Source organism: Danio rerio, chromosome 2, assembly GCF_049306965.1.
Source record: "Danio rerio strain Tuebingen ecotype United States chromosome 2, GRCz12tu, whole genome shotgun sequence".
In the NCBI taxonomy this organism is placed as follows: Eukaryota; Metazoa; Chordata; class Actinopteri; order Cypriniformes; family Danionidae; genus Danio; species Danio rerio.
Window position 1 is genome coordinate 51,877,054 of NC_133177.1, and position 20,447 is coordinate 51,897,500.

Here is a 20,447-nt window from a genome sequence, read left to right on the forward strand (position 1 = left end):
GATCACAAGATACATTAGTACACTGATCATAAATATCACGAATCGTGGACCCTTAACACAAAAACACATTCAGTACAATCAGGTCATGAGTATTTTTCCATTGACGGTTGTATTTGGCAATAATCACTTCATTTAAAACATTTAACTATTAAAGATAATTCAGTTTAGATCTGTGCTTAAATAAAATGTCAAGAGTTGTAAAATGACCTTTGATTTAGTTTGTGAATACTCACACTTGTTCTCACACTTTAGAGCTATTTCCTGTGGTAGACAATGCGGTACATAAAGCAACTCGGTTCCACTCTTTTTTTCAGCGGTGCTCGACACTGTTAGTCGTTCAGGTAATGCTACATTGTATATTTATTAGTTTTAAATGTGCTCAAATTAACAGACAATAAGGTAGACAAATTTGCAATATTTATAAAGTTTATAGCCAATGTGTCTGGACATTTTTATGTTTTCTAATACTGACTCTGGCAGGACAACCACAGGCAGGACAGCAGTTTATTGCAATGACTTTTGTGTTCTTCGTTGCAGTTTTGATCTCAACCACAGGTATGAAAATCATTCTCTTCACAGAAATAGCTTGAATTCAGGATAACTGAACAGTTCTTTACTATCAAGTTATGAATGACCCTTCTGATGATGCAATAAGCAATACGAGCAATTATTAAACTTATAAAATGTAATGAACAAATTGAAATATTTTTTTACGTAAAATACTTTTGACTTAAAAGAATAATGTAGAAAATAACAGTGTTACTTGGTTGCATCTTTTTTTATTTCATTCGCTTAAGAACTAATAAGAAAATAAAAATTTAATTATTACAGTACTATGGTTGCTGCAACATTAATTACAAAACAATGTATTTAAAGGTTATTTAAAGCAGGTAAATGTTATTTTATTTTATTATTATTGTTATTATTATTACTATTATTATTATCATTATTTAGTCAGGGTTTCCATTATGAGCCAGATAATAAATTCTCTGAATTTTAATAAACAAAAGCTTAACTTTTATGATATTTAATGAACGTAAAAACAGGCTGATGTTGCTCTATATATTAATAAAATAATATGCTAAATTGGAAACATACTATTAAATGGGTTTAGTTTATATATAATTTTGCATTCCTTTTATATCCACTAAGAGAACAATAGATGATTTCCTAAAAGAAATTTTTTTTTTTGTATTTTTCTGTCATCTACTTTTTAAAAACCCAGTTGTTGTAGTGGTCATTTTGGAGCCAAAGCTCAAATTCATATTATCCTGACACGTTAGTTAACAGGTACATTCTGCTAATGGCACTGACTTAAATCATTGCCAGTTGATAGGAAATTAATAAAATGCAGCTAAAAAAATAGCCTAACCACAAGAGATTTGAAAAAAACTTTAAAAAATTAATAAAAAAGTAGAAAATATTTATTTATATTAATAACCGAAAACTAAAACAAAAAACAAAAATGCCCTGATATTTTATATTGCACCAAAAAAAAAAAAAAAAAAAAAAGAGAAGCCATGATTTTAAATGTCTGGAATAATAGACTTTTTAAAATTCCGTTATTCCAGAAATTCAACGACCTTTGTGAACTCTGTCATGGGATGTTGTTTAATTTGGTGAAAACTATATGCCCTGTTCAGGGTTTCTGTGCCAATTCATGTTGCTCAATTAAAAAAAACAGGAACAGTATATGAAATAAATGCCAATATTTTATGAAAAATAATATTGACATACATGTGTGCCTGTGTGTGCGTATTGAATGGCTGATAAAACAGGGCATGTGCAGGAATCATAAAAATAATTTCAATACCTTTTTAAGACTTTTCAAAGACCTCAGAATATTTTAAGACCTCATTGCCACTTCAAGTTCTAACCAGTACCAAACCTTTAATTTAATAAACAGTTGTTAATAAACAGTTAAATAAATGAATAAAGCACAACTGTGCAACAGAACTTAGAGGAGCTTGTAAGAAAGTTTTGTAAGAAAAGTTTGTAAGTTTGTAAGAAAATTTTACATATACCTGTAAGAAAGCTTGAAAGAAAAAATATGTGGTTGTTTTCAGCAACAGGATTCAGCCACTGTTTAAACCCATCTTTCTCCAACCAGGAGTACGCAAACTTACATTATCCTATTTTGCCATCTGCTTTGCTCAATATTCTATTTTATTCAATTAGTATATCATGGGGGCCAGTTCATGTAAAGCATCTCAATTGAGGGGCCGAAGAGATATGACTTACAATATAAGTGAAGACACAACAGCATATACGATCCCATTAGCGGTATTTTTGCTCCTTAAGACATCCACGTTGACTTGTTCTACATTAAAATGTTAGTAAATTGTATTTTTATAAACATTTAAATTTTGTATTTCAAATCACAACAGAATCAGTGTATCGCTTAAGTAGGCTTCTTCTACATGAACTACAAAACAATTATGGATGCAATAATTATAGATTTTGGTTGTACGATTATAGTCTGAAAAATAATCGTGGTTTCACGGTTATCACGTCTAATGTAAATTTAAGCTTTATATTAGGTAAGTATTTAAATGAACGGTTGTTATCATCTGCATTCATACATACATCATCATTTTAAGAATTTGTAATAATTCGTCAAACTTATCTTTTGTTTACACTGCACTGAAAGCCATGCACAGCTTCCACCGCAACTGCGTGAGATGTTTTCTACTTGGTGCATCTGGAAAGCACGAGCGCATCGCTCCGCTTGCGGGCACATATTAGCATATATTCTAATATTGGAAATAACAGCCTGATCTCACAAGGAAATGATAGTATTTTACGTTTTACCAGTTTAGTGGCTAATTTATACTAGGCTTGGGCGGCAATACGGTAATATGGTATACCGCGGGATCTAAAAATAGCAATGGTGTCAGTTTCAATACGGTTATACCATCATAAAAACAATGCACTTGTATAGGAGACAACTATTAAATATTAAAATAACTTATTTAATGCCTACAAATGCGTATGCGTGATTGTCATCACGGGACAGTGTGGAGAAGAGAGAGGGAGAGGAAGAGGGAGAGGTGAGGTGGGGAGTCACGCACCAAGTGACCAGCAGTTTGGCAGTATTTCCGGTTTCGACCAAACAAGAAGGGAGACGTGGTAAATATGAACTAGAGGTCTGCATTTCTGCTGCTGTACTGCGGGAGCCGACCAGATTTCTTGCGGTGCGGAAATGAGTGTCCGAATAAAGTGTGGGACGGGAGCGGTCGGTATCTCTGGTGTAATTTGAAAGGAGCGCGGTCTAACAATATCGCACCTGAGCGAGCGAGCACGCACACGTGGATGCTGTTTGTTTGTTTGTTTGTTTGTGTGTGTGTGTATCAATTGTTTGATGACGTTGTCTGAGCCTCACGTCATATTTTTTTAATTATGCACGGTAATACCAGATACCGGGGTAAAATAGGGAGGAGGATTGACGGTATCAAAATTTGGATACAGCCAGGCCTAATTTGTATGAATTCATACGCCCAGTTGTAGGAAAATGTAAGATTTTAAAAAGGAGGCATGGCACCTAACCCCAACCCTAACCCCAATTGCAATTAGGTGATGAGCAAATCATACTAAATTGTATGAATTAGATCATACGAATTCATACAAATAGCCACTAAATCAAAAAGCTACGAATTGCCGTGAGATTGCGTTGGAAATAACAAACTTGCATGCAGAAAAGAAACGATATGCTGCTATAGTTGATCCAGTGTGTGTGCTTATTAGGTGTGGCTATAAGCTCAGAACTTTAAACTAGCGCACAGGTGACATAAATTTGGCTGCCAATTAAATAGCCCTGCTCTATGGTTTTGCTACATGTGAAGAGCATCACATCGCTTTCCCACGTTTGTCACAAATTACTTGACATCACCGAGACAGAGGAGCTTGTTTAGAGTCAATATGAAACAGAAAAGATCAACAACCTACCTAGTCTTTACACTTGGGCCAAATACAAATACGTCAAGTAAACTGGCAAAAGTGGACATTGAGATGCACATACAGTATCATACATATGAGCAAATGTTTTCTATTTATAGTATTGGGTGTACTGATGACACGACTACAGGATGACATCTACTTTCCTAACACTAAATTTTAGCTTTTACTAAGGATGTGCAGTGCCAAACTCAGTCACTTTTCCCGCTTGGCGAATGCAAAACATTCTTTTAAAAAACAAAAAAGTCCTATGAGGTTGATATTACATTTTATTCATCGAATGTCACAAGTGTGTAAATAAATAAAAAAAACAGAGTCTCAAAACCTTCAAAACACCTGCAGCTGACCATCTAAACAGAAAAAGCTAATTTAAAAAGGTCAATAGTATCTGGATGCAGACTTGGATATGTAAGCTGAGACTACATATCTTAGACATGAAACGTCAGACAGAATGTACTCAATGGAGCTAATGAAGTCCCTGTGTTTGCCCCTTTGTAATGAGACATGAGTGCCGCCTTAAACTGTGACTGCTAAAAGGTAAAACTTTGAAGTATTATTACATTGTGCAAAGAGTATTTTTTTCCATTAGCGTCTATGACGCATGAAAAAGACTCCCATCAGACTTGCCTAATGTGGGTTTACTTACAGTAAACTGGCCGTTTTCTAATGCAAGCTGAAAGATAGCACATCTTCAGCACCGGCTGTACCGGTGCTCAGTAAGAATGAGGAAATCACAGATATGCTGTTCTGAAATAACGTTGGGACTTGAGAGTGCTATATTATTAGACCGCCTGCTCCCATTCACATTGCACCTGTTACCGACCGCTACCGCATTTTATTTGGAAATTTATTCCCCCGCCACAAGAAATCTGGCCTGGTCTTGCAGAGATCTAGTTTGAAGTAATAAAGACATGCAAAGAATTGCAGACGTGTTGCAGATGCACGTGATATATTCTGCATGCTAATTATCTTGGCTTAAAATAGAGATACAAGTTTCACAATACACTTAAATAGAAACCAAAAACATTTGTCACAGAAGCAGCACATTGCAAAGCTGTTTAATGACCACCAACTCTCATCTCAATTCTAACCAGTGATCTTGAATTAAGTCCTTCACACTTCTTGTAGGCATTTGAGAGTCAGACACGGTTACTGATGACTGTTTTTAGTCATGCAGTGTGTAACTTCCTGTCAATGATTCATAGCACAATGTGAACACAGCAGCAACTGAACGCTACCCCAGAGAGTCACACAGTACGAAAAAAACTGTGATCTGACAACTTAAAAAAAATCAGGCAGTGTGTACTCAGATAGTTCTGTAAAATTGTTATGTTTTGTTGCTTGTAATCATTTTAATGAATCCTTGTTAAATAAAACTATCACTTGCTGCAAAAATAAAAATAAAAATCTGATTGGATCATCCCTATTTTAAAAGCGAAATGATAAAATTAAAGCATCAATTTTAACTCAGAATGGATGACCTGAATTGTTATTGTCCAATACAGAAATTGCTGATCAGTGGCCAGCCATAAAAATGCTTATATCTAACTTTTGCAACCAAAAATGTATTTGATGCATTTCTCTCTGTTTCTGCAGCATCCATATGCAAAGCTATAAATGTTGTCTATGTGCAGACAGGAGGTTCTGTTCAGCTAGACATACAGACTGATAAAGTACCACACTTTAATACACTGATCTGGATCAATGATAAGACCGAAAATATTGTAATATTCACAAGAAAAAGCAAGGACATCATCTCTAACAAGCACAGTGTGATTTTCAACCAGTCAACATTTTCTCTGACAATGAAGAGTATGCAGAAGACAGACAGTGGACTCTACACAGCAAGAATATTTGGGACTAAAAATGAGGATATTGGGACATACAATGTGACTGTTATTGGTGAGTTTGAGTTGCATTTTAGACCATGCTAAAAATCAAACCAAAGTAAGGCTGCACGATACTGGAAAAATGAGAGATATGCAATGTTGTTAAGTATTGCAATAATGGTATTGCTTATGATATAACATTTTCCTAGAAAAAAGATAAAAGACTGAGATCTAATCGGATCTAATTAATCCTAATTTGGACAAAATATAAAGTCAAGGTGCAAACATTTAGTCTTTAAAACACTATGAATTTGTGTAAAGTAAATATTCTTACTCTGATTGGCTTTTGTCCTCTCTTATTTCAACTCTAGGGATGCAGCGATTATAGATTTTGTTTGTACGATTAAAGTCTGAGAAATAATTCAACACGATTACTATGCATTCTTTAATTTCAAAACACTACTAGTTTAGAAAAATCACATGAAAACTCCTTATATTTTACAGAGTTATTTATTGCTGCTCAGTAACTAATTAATACAGCACATAATAATAGTATTAAAAACGAACAATAGCCCATTTCTCTCCTTGTTCATTAGTCATTTATTTACAGTTTAAATATATTTATGCTTAAATGTCAAAAATTTCACTTATTTTTAAGCACAATGAATAAATTAAAAAATAAGAATAAATAAAAAATAGTATTTGTCTAATGCAGGGCTTGAAAATAACTTTTTTTACTTGGTACCACCGGTACTCCCCACTTAGAAAACTTAGGAGCACCCACCAAGAATGAAGCATTGCAGTAAGAAATATACATTTTGCAATGTTGTTTTATAAGCATGTCAATTTAATAAACAGAAAGATCGGACAAAAGAAAGGAAGAAAAATCTTAGTTCTACCACTCTTTAATGGTTTTGGTTTCAGTTTGTGTCATTTTAAATGCTCAGTCTCGTTATGCTCTGATTTACATTTTACTGTGTTTGTGGAAAAGCAGGCGACCCAATATATGAGTAGGGCATAGCAGGAATCTCGCGATGGCCACCTGCGCAATACCGTTTCTTGCCATGAGCCACAGTTTCAGTTTAAACTTGGTAAAGGTGAGCTTCTTTGCCGAAGATGTGTACAGTGTTATTTTTACATTTAGCGTCTATTTGCACTGAACACGCAGTGAATGCAACGCATAGAGATTTAGGCCATTAAACAGCTGAGTCTTTTAGCATTCTCTCTTTAAAATCACTCGACTGATCTTGGCGGGTGGATCAACATTCACTGCATGATCGCTGTCATCGGCGCCATTATATGTAACCTAAAAGGCCCTATCATACAACCGGCGCAATGCGCGACGCAATTGTTCTTTGCTAGTTTCAGCTCGACGTAAATGTCGTTTTGAAGTTTTGCACCATGCTGTTTAAATAGCAAATCTGTGCTCGTATGTGTGCCCATAGGCATTCTGATCTACAAAAGGAGGTGTGCTAAGGCACATTGCTGACACGTTGATATTTTGAGGAACTAAAATACACTGTGGACTTTAGACCTTCTTTCAGCTGGTCTATTGTAGTGCAGAGCACGCTAGTTGTGCACCTTGCTTAAACATTGCTTAATTCACCTCAGCCATAGTTATTCCATTATGCATGGTTATTAGTCTTGGTGTACAAACTAGTGCACAGCTGGCATAACTTTTAGTTGCTGCAGTTTTGTTCCATGCAGAAATGCAGTGTTGAGAAGCCTTTATGATTAATTAACTGTGATGAATTAAAGCGCAGTTAAAAGTGAAACAGGTTAATCGTTGCATCCCTACTCAAGCCATTAGTGTTTAATTTTAGCTTCACCTCTGGGTTCTTTCTTCCCATCTGATTGGTCAAATTTAGATAAACATTCATTCACTCATTCATTCATTAATTTTCTCTGATTTATCAGAGGTCGCCACAGTGGAATGAACCGCCAACTATTACAGCATAAGTTTTATGCAGCGGATGCCATTCCAGCCACAAACCAGTATTGGAAAACAACCATACATGCTCACATTAACACACACTCATACACTACGGCCAATTTAGTTAATCTAACTCACCTATACCACATGTTTTTGGACTGTGGGGGAAACGGGAGCACCTGGAAGAAACTTGCACCAACACGGGGAGAACATGCAAACTCCACACAGAAACTGACCCAGCCAGGACTTGAACCAGCGACCTTCTTGGTGTGAGGTGATAGTGCTAACCACTAAATCACTGTACAACCCATTTAGATAAATAACCAATGCATAAAATAAAAGATAATTCAACACATATCTATGACATGTACAGTACTGTATATGGCACAATCTATTATTGTGATAACTGTAATTTTGAAATATATTGTGCAGCCCTCAGCCAAAGTGTCACATATCAAGCCAAATCTCATTTCAAATCAATCATATATGGATATACATGTATGACTTGTATGTATGTAGTTAAAAGAAAACAGAGTATGTGCTTTTGAACATTCAGTTAATCCTTATTAGAACCTGAAGTTTTAACTTGCAATGTAGGCAATACCAATTTTCTCTTTCTGACATTTCTGACATAGCTTTTGCAGCACGTCATATTACCCTTAAATTAGCTTAAAGTCTTTATAAACACTTGTCTGTCACCGTAAATATGCATCCTTATGCAGAAACATTTTATTTATTCCAGATGCAGTGTATTCTCCTGTTCTGAACAGGAACTTCACTATGATCAGTGTTAACTCCTGTATTGTTGACGTCTCATGTAGTGCCCATAGCTTTCAACTCAACAACCAATACTACAGCGACAACTGCAGTCAGGAGGAAGTGGCATCATCTGAAATGCAGACTTTAACCCTGTACTGCATAGGGAATGTGGTTGTTTGTAATTACAGTAACCCAGTCAGCTGGAAGAACTGTACAATCGAATTAACCCAGCTTTGCACATTTCATCAAGAAAGCAACGACTCCAACGGTACATCACCCTTACTTGAATATTAGGTTGCTCATACTCAAAATACTAAGAAGTATCTTTAATAGAGTGCTCTAATTACTGTTAATGTCACATTTCATTTCAACAGAACCTCCTGAAAATGACCAGCACAGTTCTTTTCCTCTCCACTGGCTCTTGGTCATTGCTGCTGGTGTTACAGTGTTGGTTTTTGTAGCAGTTTCTGTAACATTCTGCTCTTACCAGAAGTGTAAAAAAGGTATGCATGAAATGAAAAGGATATATGTTCAGTAAAAGAAATAATTATTTGTGGGATTCTTAAATTACTCTATTCTAAATATCTTAGAAGTCCAAGTGATCGATCACACAGTCTATGCACAAGTTAAGGTAAGCTTTAAATCATTTTTGTGCAACATTATTGATTAATGGTCTTAAATCTAAGAATGAACTTTTTTTTTTTTCAAATGCTGGGTTATATATTAACTTATTGCTGGGTTGAATATGGACAAACCCAACAATTGGGTAAAATATTTTATTTCAATTTAATGTAAAAAATTTACCCAACATTAAAATTGTCCATATTTGACTCAACATTTGATTAACACAACCAGACATTTAAAAAAGAAATTTAATGTCAGTTAATACTGGAGAAATACGAACTTCAGATCTCTTTTATGTCCACATATTATTACACTTGTAGTATAATTGTGATTAAGCATGTACAGTAAAATTTAAAAGACTGATTGAATTGTTCTGCAGCCAAAGAATAAAGTAAAAAGACCTCTGGAGATGTTGGAGAAATCAGAGAATCCTCAGACTGAGTATGGGCTTACAGGAGAGCACACGCAAACTCACAACACCAGTCAGACAATGACAACACATGAGGTGAGAAAGAGAGGAAATAATTTACTTCATCATGCAGAAGCCTGGAAATAAGCATTAAAAGAGCAGTTATACATTGTGTTCCTGTGTACTCCATTTGATATATTTTACTTCATCTGTATTTCCTCATATACAGGCAAATACAGCAATGAAAAATCAGCCCTGCACCACCTACAGTACAATAGGAGAACACCAGAGACCAGCACTGCCCTCTGAATCAGAAAACACTATTTATTCTGTTGTGACTGAACCCAAACATGGCAGACCACCTGTTCATAAATAGATCAAGTTAAATATATGTAAAATGTGTGTCAATTGTCATTTTTGAAATACCACTCCCTATCATACAAATAAAAAAAAATAATAAATAAATATATATTTTTGCTGCTTGCTAAAACTTCTTATTTAAAATGAGCTGGATAAACAATTCTTGAGTTTTTTTTTTTTTTTTTTTTTTTTGCAGGACAACTTAATTGTTTTTTGATTGATGCACTTATATTTGTAAAAACAATTAAGCTAACCTAATTGATTTGTGTTGGGACAGACAACATGAAATAATTGTGTGAAACCCAGCATTTTTATGTGTGATGACACTTTCTTGTAGTTTTTTGCTATTAAACTGTTTCTGATGTCACTGCACTTTGGTTATTTACACATATACAGCCAATAATAATCACTGGACTGATATAATTCTTAGAGAATAAGTAAAAGTGTAATTCTCTATTTCTCTCTTAAAGGGATTGTTCACCTCAAAATGAAAATATACTCTGCTTATACACACAAGGGCCTCCAAACTTTTATAAGTTTTTTTTCTTAACACTAAAGAAGAGTGTTCTGAACACAGAAAACATGTAACCATTGACTTCAATATTAGGAAAAGGGAAGTCTTCTGGAAGTCAGTGGTTATAGCAAGTTTCAACATTCTTCAGAATGTCTTCTTTTGTGTTCAACAGAAGAAAAAGTCAAACAGGTTTGGAAGTGGTATGGATAGAGAATAATGACAGAAATGTAATTTGTGTGAGCTTTAATAATGAGAAACACGTTACAAAGTGAAAATGTTCCATGTTTAGTACTATTTTGACCAATTTGTTTTTCAGCTATTTATTTTCGTGTAACTTTAGAAGACAAGAAATGTATGATTCATGCAAAAGTCAAATCATAGGTTTTATTTATAATAATATGTTTAGCCCTTGGAACTGCTATTGTACAGTTGAAAGCCAAATTATTATTATTTTATTATTATTATTACTATATTAATTATTATATCATTATTCTTTAGTATATTCAAACATATTCTTATTACACGTTTTTATTATTTTATTAATCTACACTCATATTCAAATAAGTAAAGTTTCATTTGGACATTGAGCATGCAATTTGACATTTTTGCAGTATTTCCTTTTATTTTTTATTTTTTATGAATTAATTCTGTTTTTTGCGGAGAAAAAGAGTTTAGCCCCCTTAAGAAAATTCCCGATTGGCTACAGAATAAACCTATGTGGCCAATGATTTGAACTACCATAACTAACCCTATTTAACCTAATTAACCTGAGCCTTTAAATGGCAATTTTTTTTACTGAAAAACAGTATCTTGCAAAAGATTTAGTAACATATTTTTATTATTAATGTCAAAAACAAAATAAAGTCCTTTTAAGAAATTAGTTAATTAAACCTGTTAAAATATTTTTTATATATATTTTTAAATAAAATTAAAATGTTTAAAAATATGTTATTCTTTCATGGCACTTTGAATTAAAACATTTCAATAAAAAATAATTAAATAACAACAGGAGGGCTAAACATTTTGTCTTCAACTGTATACTAAAATATTCGTTGTTATAACTCTGACACAGTAAGTATTGTGAACATTGAGATTTATTTTTCATGTACTGGGTGTTTTTGGCTTGGTAAGGGTCTTTATTGTGGATATCTAGAACTGTTAATGATAGTGAAAGTGAAAAGAGACCTCATATAATAGTGAAGAGCTTTTTTTTTTTTTACAGTATAAGGTAATACAAAATTTAATTAATTAATAATTTTCCTTCAGCGTAGCCCCTTTATTCATTAGGGGTTGACACAGCGGAATGAATAGTCAACTTATACATCATATGTTTTACACAGCGGATGCCCTTCCTTAGTGGGAAACATCCATACACACACGGTTGTGACTATCCTTGATTAAAGTTCAAATTAGTAGCATCTTAGGTCTGCTAAGGGGTTTAGAAACTTCATTAGCTAATAATACATGGAACAATAAATCTTCATTTGTGGCTGTTTATTGCAGAATTAGTTGAACAAAAACTTATATGAAATAAACAAAATCAAACGACTTTGGCCATCAAACACTAAAGGTAAGGTCTAAAGACCATGTGCTCCCAGCAGGCCCTTCTCCAGTAGGCCACACCCAGGCCTTTTAAGCTTCCTTTGGCCTGCAGGGGGTGCAAATCTCCAAAATAAAAGAAATCAAGATTAACAACACAACCTTTAAAAAAATAGACAAATGGCTCCTACACACACTCATTTACACACATACACTACGGCCAATTTAGTTTATTTAATTCCCTTATAGCGCATGCCTTTGGACTGTGGGGGAAACTGGAGCACCCAGAGGAAACCCACACGAACAGAGAGAACATGCAAACTCCACACAGAAATGCCAACTGGCCCAGCAGGGAATTAAACCAGCGACCTACTTGCTGTGAGGCGACGGTGCTAACCACTGAGCCACTGTGTCGCCCCAATACGCTACATAAATAATTAATAAAAAAGTATTATAGAATATTGGATCCTACTATTCTCCAACATTAAATACTCTCACAGTAAAATGAAAACTTTTGTAAGCAGCCATGTTTTAGGCATGGGCAGGGCTGGCCTGTGGCATAGGCAGTATAGGCAAACTCTAAGGACGCTGTACATTCGGGGGTGCCAGGGGGAAGAAAAAAAAGTGTAACTTTCACTGATCTTAAAACTAGTTGGTATATTGACTTATACCGAATATAATAAATAAATACGCCCACATTTATTTAACTGCATAGTGCAAAGTCTACTAAGAAGTAGTATTAAATAATGATAATATAGCTTAATCATCTAAGTGTCGATCATCAAAAAGAAAAAAAAATAATTCAATGTGTGCATGCTGACTGACTGATGCACTCCATATGATAAACTTTTCCCAGATCAGCTTACACGCCATTTAAAGAGGAGCGAGTGTGGGATGCTTTGGTGATTCGGGTGTGTGTTTAAACAGACAAATACGCTTAAAAATATGTAAACATGCCCGTCCTGCGTGTTTTATTTTTAAACACTACTAATTTTCTCTTAAATGTGCGCAAACAGTTACTAAAGAAGTCAAATGCTTTCATTATAGATCTGTGCATTCTTACAGTGACACCTCTGTTATTAAACAGAACACAATAAGAGATTCATTTGCTGCTCTTCACTAAATAACTATAGTAACTTTTATTAATATGCAAATACAAAAGTGAAGTAGATTTTATAGCTTTAATTTCTGTATAGGTCATTGATTTTAATAGGCTAATTCGTTTTATTTTACTGTCAATATTTTCTAATGTTTGCTATGTATTCTATTATTTGAAGCTATTTGTCGTCCCATTTTTTTACATCCCAACATTGACAGATATGGCATAACATTGCTAATCTAGAAATAGCTATAGTGCTATGTGTTAGCTTTAACATCAGCTAATGATATAGAAGGGCGTAGATGTTATGGAAAATAGTAATAATAATGTAACTACCCTCATCATTCCTTCTTCAAGCAAATGTTTAAATATTAGATCTATTCAGCAATAACGTTAATTGCATTGGCATATTTATCTGACGTTTTTCCAGCTTGTAGTAGTCGATCAAAAAGCGATTTAGTTTCTTATGACAATATACACTAGCAGTGGAATTTACTGTGATGTGACGGATACCTGAAAAAACCACCTGAAATCTTGCCTAGGGTGCCAAATTGGTTAGGACTGGGCCGGGCCTGGACACAAGCAAACCAAGACTAAAAACAGCATCATACAAGAGCACTGCACAGAATGTGTAATAGCTGTTAGTTAGCCACCAGATGGAGGACTCATCAACAACTTACAAATACAGTTTTAAATGTTAGAACCGTCAAAGCAGTTCATATTCATTTCAACAACTCAATTTACATACATAATAGATTTTTAAAAATGAGGTTTGGTCACAAACATAAAAGCTCGCTTTTCCAGTGTGTAGCGTCTCATTTTATAACCAAATGAACATGATTTAAGTCAACAGGAAAGTGGTGAAAGGTGCTAAAAAAAGTGAGAGGTGGGGTGAGCAGTGAAGTGGAACAGTAGAAGAAAAAAAGAGATAGAAGAAAAAAAGGTAACCCCTAATGACTTGCAAAGAAGGAAAAAAACAGACTGAACCATAACTCTTGAAATCAAATACTGCACATCCACAGGGTTTATGAAAAATGGCAAACTCAGTAAAACAAAAATAAACTATTCATCTTGCTAAATATTGTGATAGTTTCACATTTTGTGTGTGTCGTGTTGGTCTTATACTTGACTTTCTAACTCAGGGAGAAGTTCCTCTTACAAGCTCAAGACATTATATTTAAGTTCAAGTGTCATATCCGCATTTTGCTCATGTTCAGGTGTCCAAATAGCTGTGATATTTCCATCTGAACTACAGCTAGAGGCAAATGGAAATGACACTGATTTGTCTCTGACACTTCTCTAACACATTGCTAATTTCCTTTTATCGAACAACCCACACAGAAATGTGTTTGTTCACTTGACTGGCATTAATTCAGCTCCTGCTGTTTGTTCAAAATCATCTTAATTCGATACATCTTTAATGATTTATTTCAGTAACCATCAGCAAAACACAGCAAATAAGTACTTTAAAATCTCTATGGAAATGCATATGTTTTTTATGATTTTATTATTAATGTTTGATGACAGTCCTTTTAACAAATTAATCAAGGTTGTTTCGGGGAATGATTCCAATTCAATGTCAACGAGCTAAATCAACATTCAATAAACATAACATTCTGGCTGTGGTGTGATGACTGTCTATGAAAACTGAAGTATGCATAAAGCTAGAGTGCTGAACTCTGTCTCTATTTAGAAAAGGTTATTTTTATCTCATCCGGTTTCAGTGTGGAGATCTGTGTGTTTGTGCAAACAGGAACTTCTCTTAAACTACCAGTAACTGATGATTTATACCTAAAAAAATTAAATCTGAAAATCTAGTAAAAGGAATCTAAGAAAGTATACTTAAAGTACTCAAGGACAGAGTGTATTTCAATCATAAAAACTCTGATACCAAGGAACATGCAGAAGAAACGCAATGCACCCACACAGCAAAAGCAAGTGTAGACACAAAGAAATTCTAACACTAACTGTGTATCTGTTTTCAGTGAGTGTCATATGTACATCTTTAATGTTTTCTCTTAGTTTTTAAAAGCAGATAGCGCTGTATGCCATTTATTTTTATCAAAATAAACTGTTAAATCATACATACAGCTGAGGTCAAAAGTAAAGAATATTTAAAAAAAATGTTCTTTATTTGTTATTTATTATTGATTAATTATTATTGAACACATGAACAAATACTCAGACTATTCACATTTTTTGAAACTGAAATCCATCTATCAAAATCCATTGAGTATATAATATACACGTTTTTATAAATTTATTATTATTTATCATATTTTACATCAGGCCTTTTGGTAACTTTTTTTGCTCAAAACTTTTTATTTTAATTACAAAAAAGTGAGCCCAATCAGCACATATCACTTTGAAAAAAAAGCTGTGCATTTATACTTCTGCGCGCTGTATCTGTTGGTCTGCAATAACACTTCCGAAACGCTAGTTGGCAGTGAGGTGTTAATGTTCCTCAGTGTCGAATTTCTTCGCTGCTGATTTGCTTTTCCTAAACACTTCCTGAATGTACAAGTGGCTCAAACTCGCTCATTTTGAGGCAGGAACCGGTGGACGTGCAACAACTTTAACTATGAGGTAAACACAAAACAAAACTTTCCATTCAGAGCTTCTTCACGGGACTCCACACTTGAAAACAATCGCTCCATCGGCCTTGCGCCATTCGCGCAGTTGTCGGTCCCGCCCAGACTCGTCAGCGCTACCAAGCCGACCAATCACAGAGCTTGAGCTACGCGTAGTTGCGACGTGTAGTTACATTTTTTGAAAGGTGCACGTCAGCGACGGCGACTGCCATGGCGTAGGGTTATGCGTCAACACCGTAGCATATGCGTGCATTTGACGCAGAAGTATAATTTAGCCTTTAGTATGCATGTTAGAAGTGATTGCATTTTTAAGTTCTTTTGCTCTTTAGGACTCCCATATCTATCACTTTGTTTTGACAAATGTACAAAAAGTACAGAAGCAAAGCAAATTGGGAAGAAAATTGGGATGGGATGAGATGTCATTCTGTGTGACTTAACGTGCTTAATGTAATTGTACATTTACTACTTCATACTATTTCAGTTGTGGTCAGAACTGCAAAATGTATTTGTTTGAAGCATGTTGATGAGGAAAAAATATCCTTAATTTATTGCTGGAAATATTTTGGCACTGTCACACTTGCCTGTTATAAAATATAGTTGGACTGGGGGGATAGGGGCGTAAAACTCGCATACCCCTCAGTAAATGCTGAGATGCACTCATCCCTGCTTAGAGGACCATCTGCTGTTAAAAACTACACTGAAAAAATATTCAAAGATGATTCTTTGAAGAATTTTTTATTTTATTTTAATTACTAATTAAAATATTTGAATAATAATAAATTTATTATTAATTTTATTTGAGCTGAATTTAAACAAGCAAATTAAGTTGAACATTACTAAACCTAATTTGTTTGTTTAAATTCAACACATAAATTGTTTGCAACAATTTTGCAGACATTATTTTTTTCAGTGTAGCCTAGAGCACTATTTGCCGTTAAAACTAGCCTAGAGCACCATTTGTGCCTAAAACTATTATAGAAAAGTTTTAGAGAGTTAAAGAAACTTTTCAGCATTCTGAAAAGTTGCATCTCAAACACAACAGAATATTATCGCTCATCACTAGTGGTGCAGATGCGTTCTCTAACAAACTGTAGTTTCAAAATGCAACCATTTAGTCTGGAGACCTACTAAAGTTTTACTGTAATTTGACAAGTTCTATCACCGTTAAATAAAGACCTAAATACTGGACTGAAATACAGTACCTGTTGGTTTACTTTAACTTTGGCAAAACTCATTTTAGCCTTACTGTATATTGATATAACATAAGTTAGAGAAGCATCTCTGCATCTCTTTTGAATAATGCACGTTTTGCCTACTGGTCTACTTTATTTATCGTCAATTTCTGTTAAAAAAAAAAAAAAGTATAGAGGTGTCTGTAATGTTTTCCCAACACAAAGTAGAGAGAAGAAACAGTTGGCAAAAAAGAAGACAAAACATGATCTTCTTAAGTTTTGTTCAAAAAAAAAAAAAAAAGCTGTGGGGTTTTATAAAGGGAAGCACACAAACACAATTAAACCAGTCACAATTATTAAATATGATAATTTTGCTTAGCTAACAATGTGAAAAAAAGGTATAGGAGAAAAATTAAAGAGACATCCTGATATTCCATGACTTGCAAAGAATATATTTAATTCGCTGATGTTCAATGTCTGGAACAGACCTTTTAGAATTCGATGACATTGCAGAAATTGCATGACCCTTGGGAACCCTGGATAAGGGCACCTCGTAATTAATAATGATACAGTTGAAGTCAGAATTATTAACCCCCCTGAATTGTTAGCCCTCGTTTATTTTTTTCCCCAATTTCTGTTTAACGGAGAGAAGATTTTTTCAACACATTTCTAAACATAATAGTTTTAATAACTCATCTCTAATAACTGATTTATTTTATCTTTGTCATGATGACAGTAAAAATTATTTGACAAGATATTTTTCAAGACACTTTTATAAAGCTTAAAGTGACATTTAAAGGCTTAACTAGGTTCATTAGGTTAACTAGGCAGGTTAGGGTAATTAGGCAAGATATTGTATAATGATGGTTTGTTCTGTAGTCAAGTCAAAGTCAAAGTCAACTTTATTGTCAATTCAGCCACATGTACAAGACATATAGAGAATCGAAATTGCGTTACTCTCAGACCCAAGGTGCTTAACATTAATATAAAAAATATATATATAAAAAATAGTAGAGTTTAAAAAAAGAAAATTTACAGTATACTGTAGACTATTAGAAAAAAATATAGCTTAAAGGGGCTGATAATTTTGATCTTAAAATGATTTTAAAAAATTAAAAACTGCTTTTATCCTAGCTGAGATATAACAAACAAAACTTTCTCTAGAAGAAACAAATATTATCAGACATACTGTGAAAATGTCTTTGCTCTGTTAAAATTATTTGGGAAAAAAAAAAAAACAGGGGGGGGGGGGGGGGCTAATAATTCTGACTTTAACTGTTCTATAGTTCATCTGGATATATTATTGTCTACTGTTTTTTGAATACTATGAATCAGCCCCACTAAGAGTGCATGCTATGAAACACTTTATAGTACGGGAGTATATCATTTTGGATAAAACACTTGATTACCTAATTTTGGCTTATTTGATTAAGGTTTCAGCTGGAATCTGCACGATTAAAACCCTCCAGAAACAAAGAATAGTGATTCCTGCTGTAGAAGTTATGAAAGAGGGACATGAACCATAAATTAAGCTCTGTACCACAACTTATCATGCATGTGGGTGGTTTCCAGAGTAGTTTCTGTTTTTATTGTGATATATAAGGTTATGAGGATATTTCCATTTCTTATTACTTAATCATTGTAATAATTTAATAAATCATTATGTACAATCACATATACTACTAGGCACAAGCAGGAAGTGGTTTAGCTGAAGTACAGACTCAGAGTGACAACAACAGAGAGTTTGCTTCCTTTAGTTCCTTAATTTAAGTTGAGCTGGAGCTGTTTCATGTGAGATTTCAATATTTTTTAGGCTTTGTAGAATGTGCAGCAGATTTCTTTTATTTTCTTTAAAAACTGGGTCACATGCATTTACATTTAGTAGTTTTGCAGACTGACTTTACATTTGCTGAATTCAGAAGTTGTTTACTCCAGCATTATAACCGTAGAAACAGGAGGATGTGGTGTAAAGTTGAAGTGTGAACTTGCTACATGCAAGACTTTTCTTTTGTTTATGCTAATCATCATTTTTATAGTTCACGCTGACTGAACAGAAAACAACTGTTTTGATCATCCTCATGGGCCACTGGAGATTACTCCGTCTATTACCCATATTATCCATCTGGACTACAACATCCATCATGCATTGCGTCAGTCATACACACACAGCTACAGATCATTTACACTAATTACCTGGACTATTTTAACAACACTAACATACTCTCTTAAGTCTTTTTTTGTTACAATTCAAAGTGTTCTCCCCTGTTTAGCCTTGCCAATGATTCAACACTTTGACTGATAATCATGTTTTGGATTCTTTGCCCACCGTCTTGACACTTCATCTTTTTTATGGATTACACTCTACACTGCAAAATTGCTTTTCTTAATTAGATTTTTTGTTTAAGATATTTAGAATTTTTTTTTTACTCACTAAAAATTTTCAAGGCATGCAAAACATATGGTCTTGTTTTAAGAAACGCCATACCAAAATTATTTTTTTCCTTAAATTAAGCTAAATAATCTGCCAGTGGGCTTTGCAAAATAATCTTGTTTTTCCTTCTGACATACGATTAATTTACTTTCCCCATCAGCAGATTAAGTTTATTTTAAACTCACTTCAATTTGACATATTTCTTAAATCAACACTATAATTTTTGCTTGTCTAGAAAATAGAAGATATTACCCATTGATGATAATCGATGATAATTTTACTGTAAAATAAAATAATAATGGGATTTAAATAATAATAATAATAATAATAATCTTTTCCATTTAATTTATACACTTTAATTTTCCCCATTTCCGATAATCGTTTCATTTACAGCCCCTGATATAAGAGAGGAAGTACAAGTGTGACAATATGCTTTAATTTGCTAAACTGCTTCATCTCTGTTTAAGCGAAGAGCAATGAACACTATTAACACATCCCACACAGACTCTTCCATACCCTCACTGCACATTATCAATATGTAGCATGCACTGCACTTTAACCGATCCATACTTGAAACAATACTGCCAACAATTATGTGGACACCTATTCATTGTACACATCGCTGTCAATTTTACATTGTCGTTGTATTTGCAGTCTGTATTTTGTACTGTCTGAAGCCAGCACCTAAGTTTTTCATTTATCATAGCACATGTGGTTCACCACAGCAGAATGAACCGCCAATTTATCCAGCACATTTCACACAGTGGATGGCCTTACTGTGGTTGGCTCAGAAACGCCAACTGACCCAGCCGAGGCTCGAACCAGCTGCCTTCTAGCTGTGAGGCGACAGCACTACCTACAGCGCCACTGTCACCTTACCTCTGTTGTATTTAAAAGTATTATCTTTTATTTCTAATAATGTTAGATAACCACACTCTAAACCAGGAGTTCCCAAACATTTCAGCCCATGACCCCCAAAATAACAATGCTATTGACTCGCGACTCCCATTACTTTAGCAATGGTAACAATCATTCAAACGTTGCACGCAACAGCTCGCACACCAATAAGCCTATATAAACATCAGCATATTGACAACACAGAACAATGCAACAGTCTAACAACCATATGATTTATTTATTTTTTCACCTAATAAGATCGGTGGGCTTTATGTTTAAGCTACATCACAAGTCTTTTCTTGGTTTAATTTTGGATACCACCACTCGGAGATCACC

General features: G+C 34.2%; 2 protein-coding genes across 46 annotated transcripts in view; one reads left to right on the forward strand and one right to left on the reverse strand.

Annotated features, from left to right (window-relative positions):
• The window catches only part of si:dkeyp-94g1.1, a 219,541-nt gene that overhangs the window by 73,979 nt on the left and 125,115 nt on the right, over positions 1–20,447 (reverse strand). The gene's annotated exons all lie outside the window — the stretch shown is intronic.
• LOC141378922 (uncharacterized) lies at positions 308–9,984 on the forward strand. Its single transcript, XM_073930894.1, has 8 exons — positions 308–341; positions 538–555; positions 5,551–5,856; positions 8,459–8,743; positions 8,850–8,978; positions 9,066–9,106; positions 9,479–9,604; positions 9,738–9,984. Exons 3-8 carry the CDS (start codon positions 5,760–5,762, stop codon positions 9,882–9,884), a joined length of 825 nt encoding a protein of 274 aa, XP_073786995.1. The 5' UTR covers positions 308–341; positions 538–555; positions 5,551–5,759; the 3' UTR covers positions 9,885–9,984.

Excerpts from the sequence above, each read along its gene's own strand:
- LOC141378922 (XM_073930894.1), top strand. The coding sequence starts at position 5,760 with ATGAAGAGTATGCAGAAGACAGACAGTGGACTCTACACAGCAAGAATA. Across the intron at positions 9,107-9,478 it reads CAGTCTATGCACAAGTTAAG|CCAAAGAATAAAGTAAAAAG; the intron begins GTAAGCTTTAAA and ends ATTGTTCTGCAG. Across the intron at positions 9,605-9,737 it reads AGACAATGACAACACATGAG|GCAAATACAGCAATGAAAAA; the intron begins GTGAGAAAGAGA and ends CCTCATATACAG.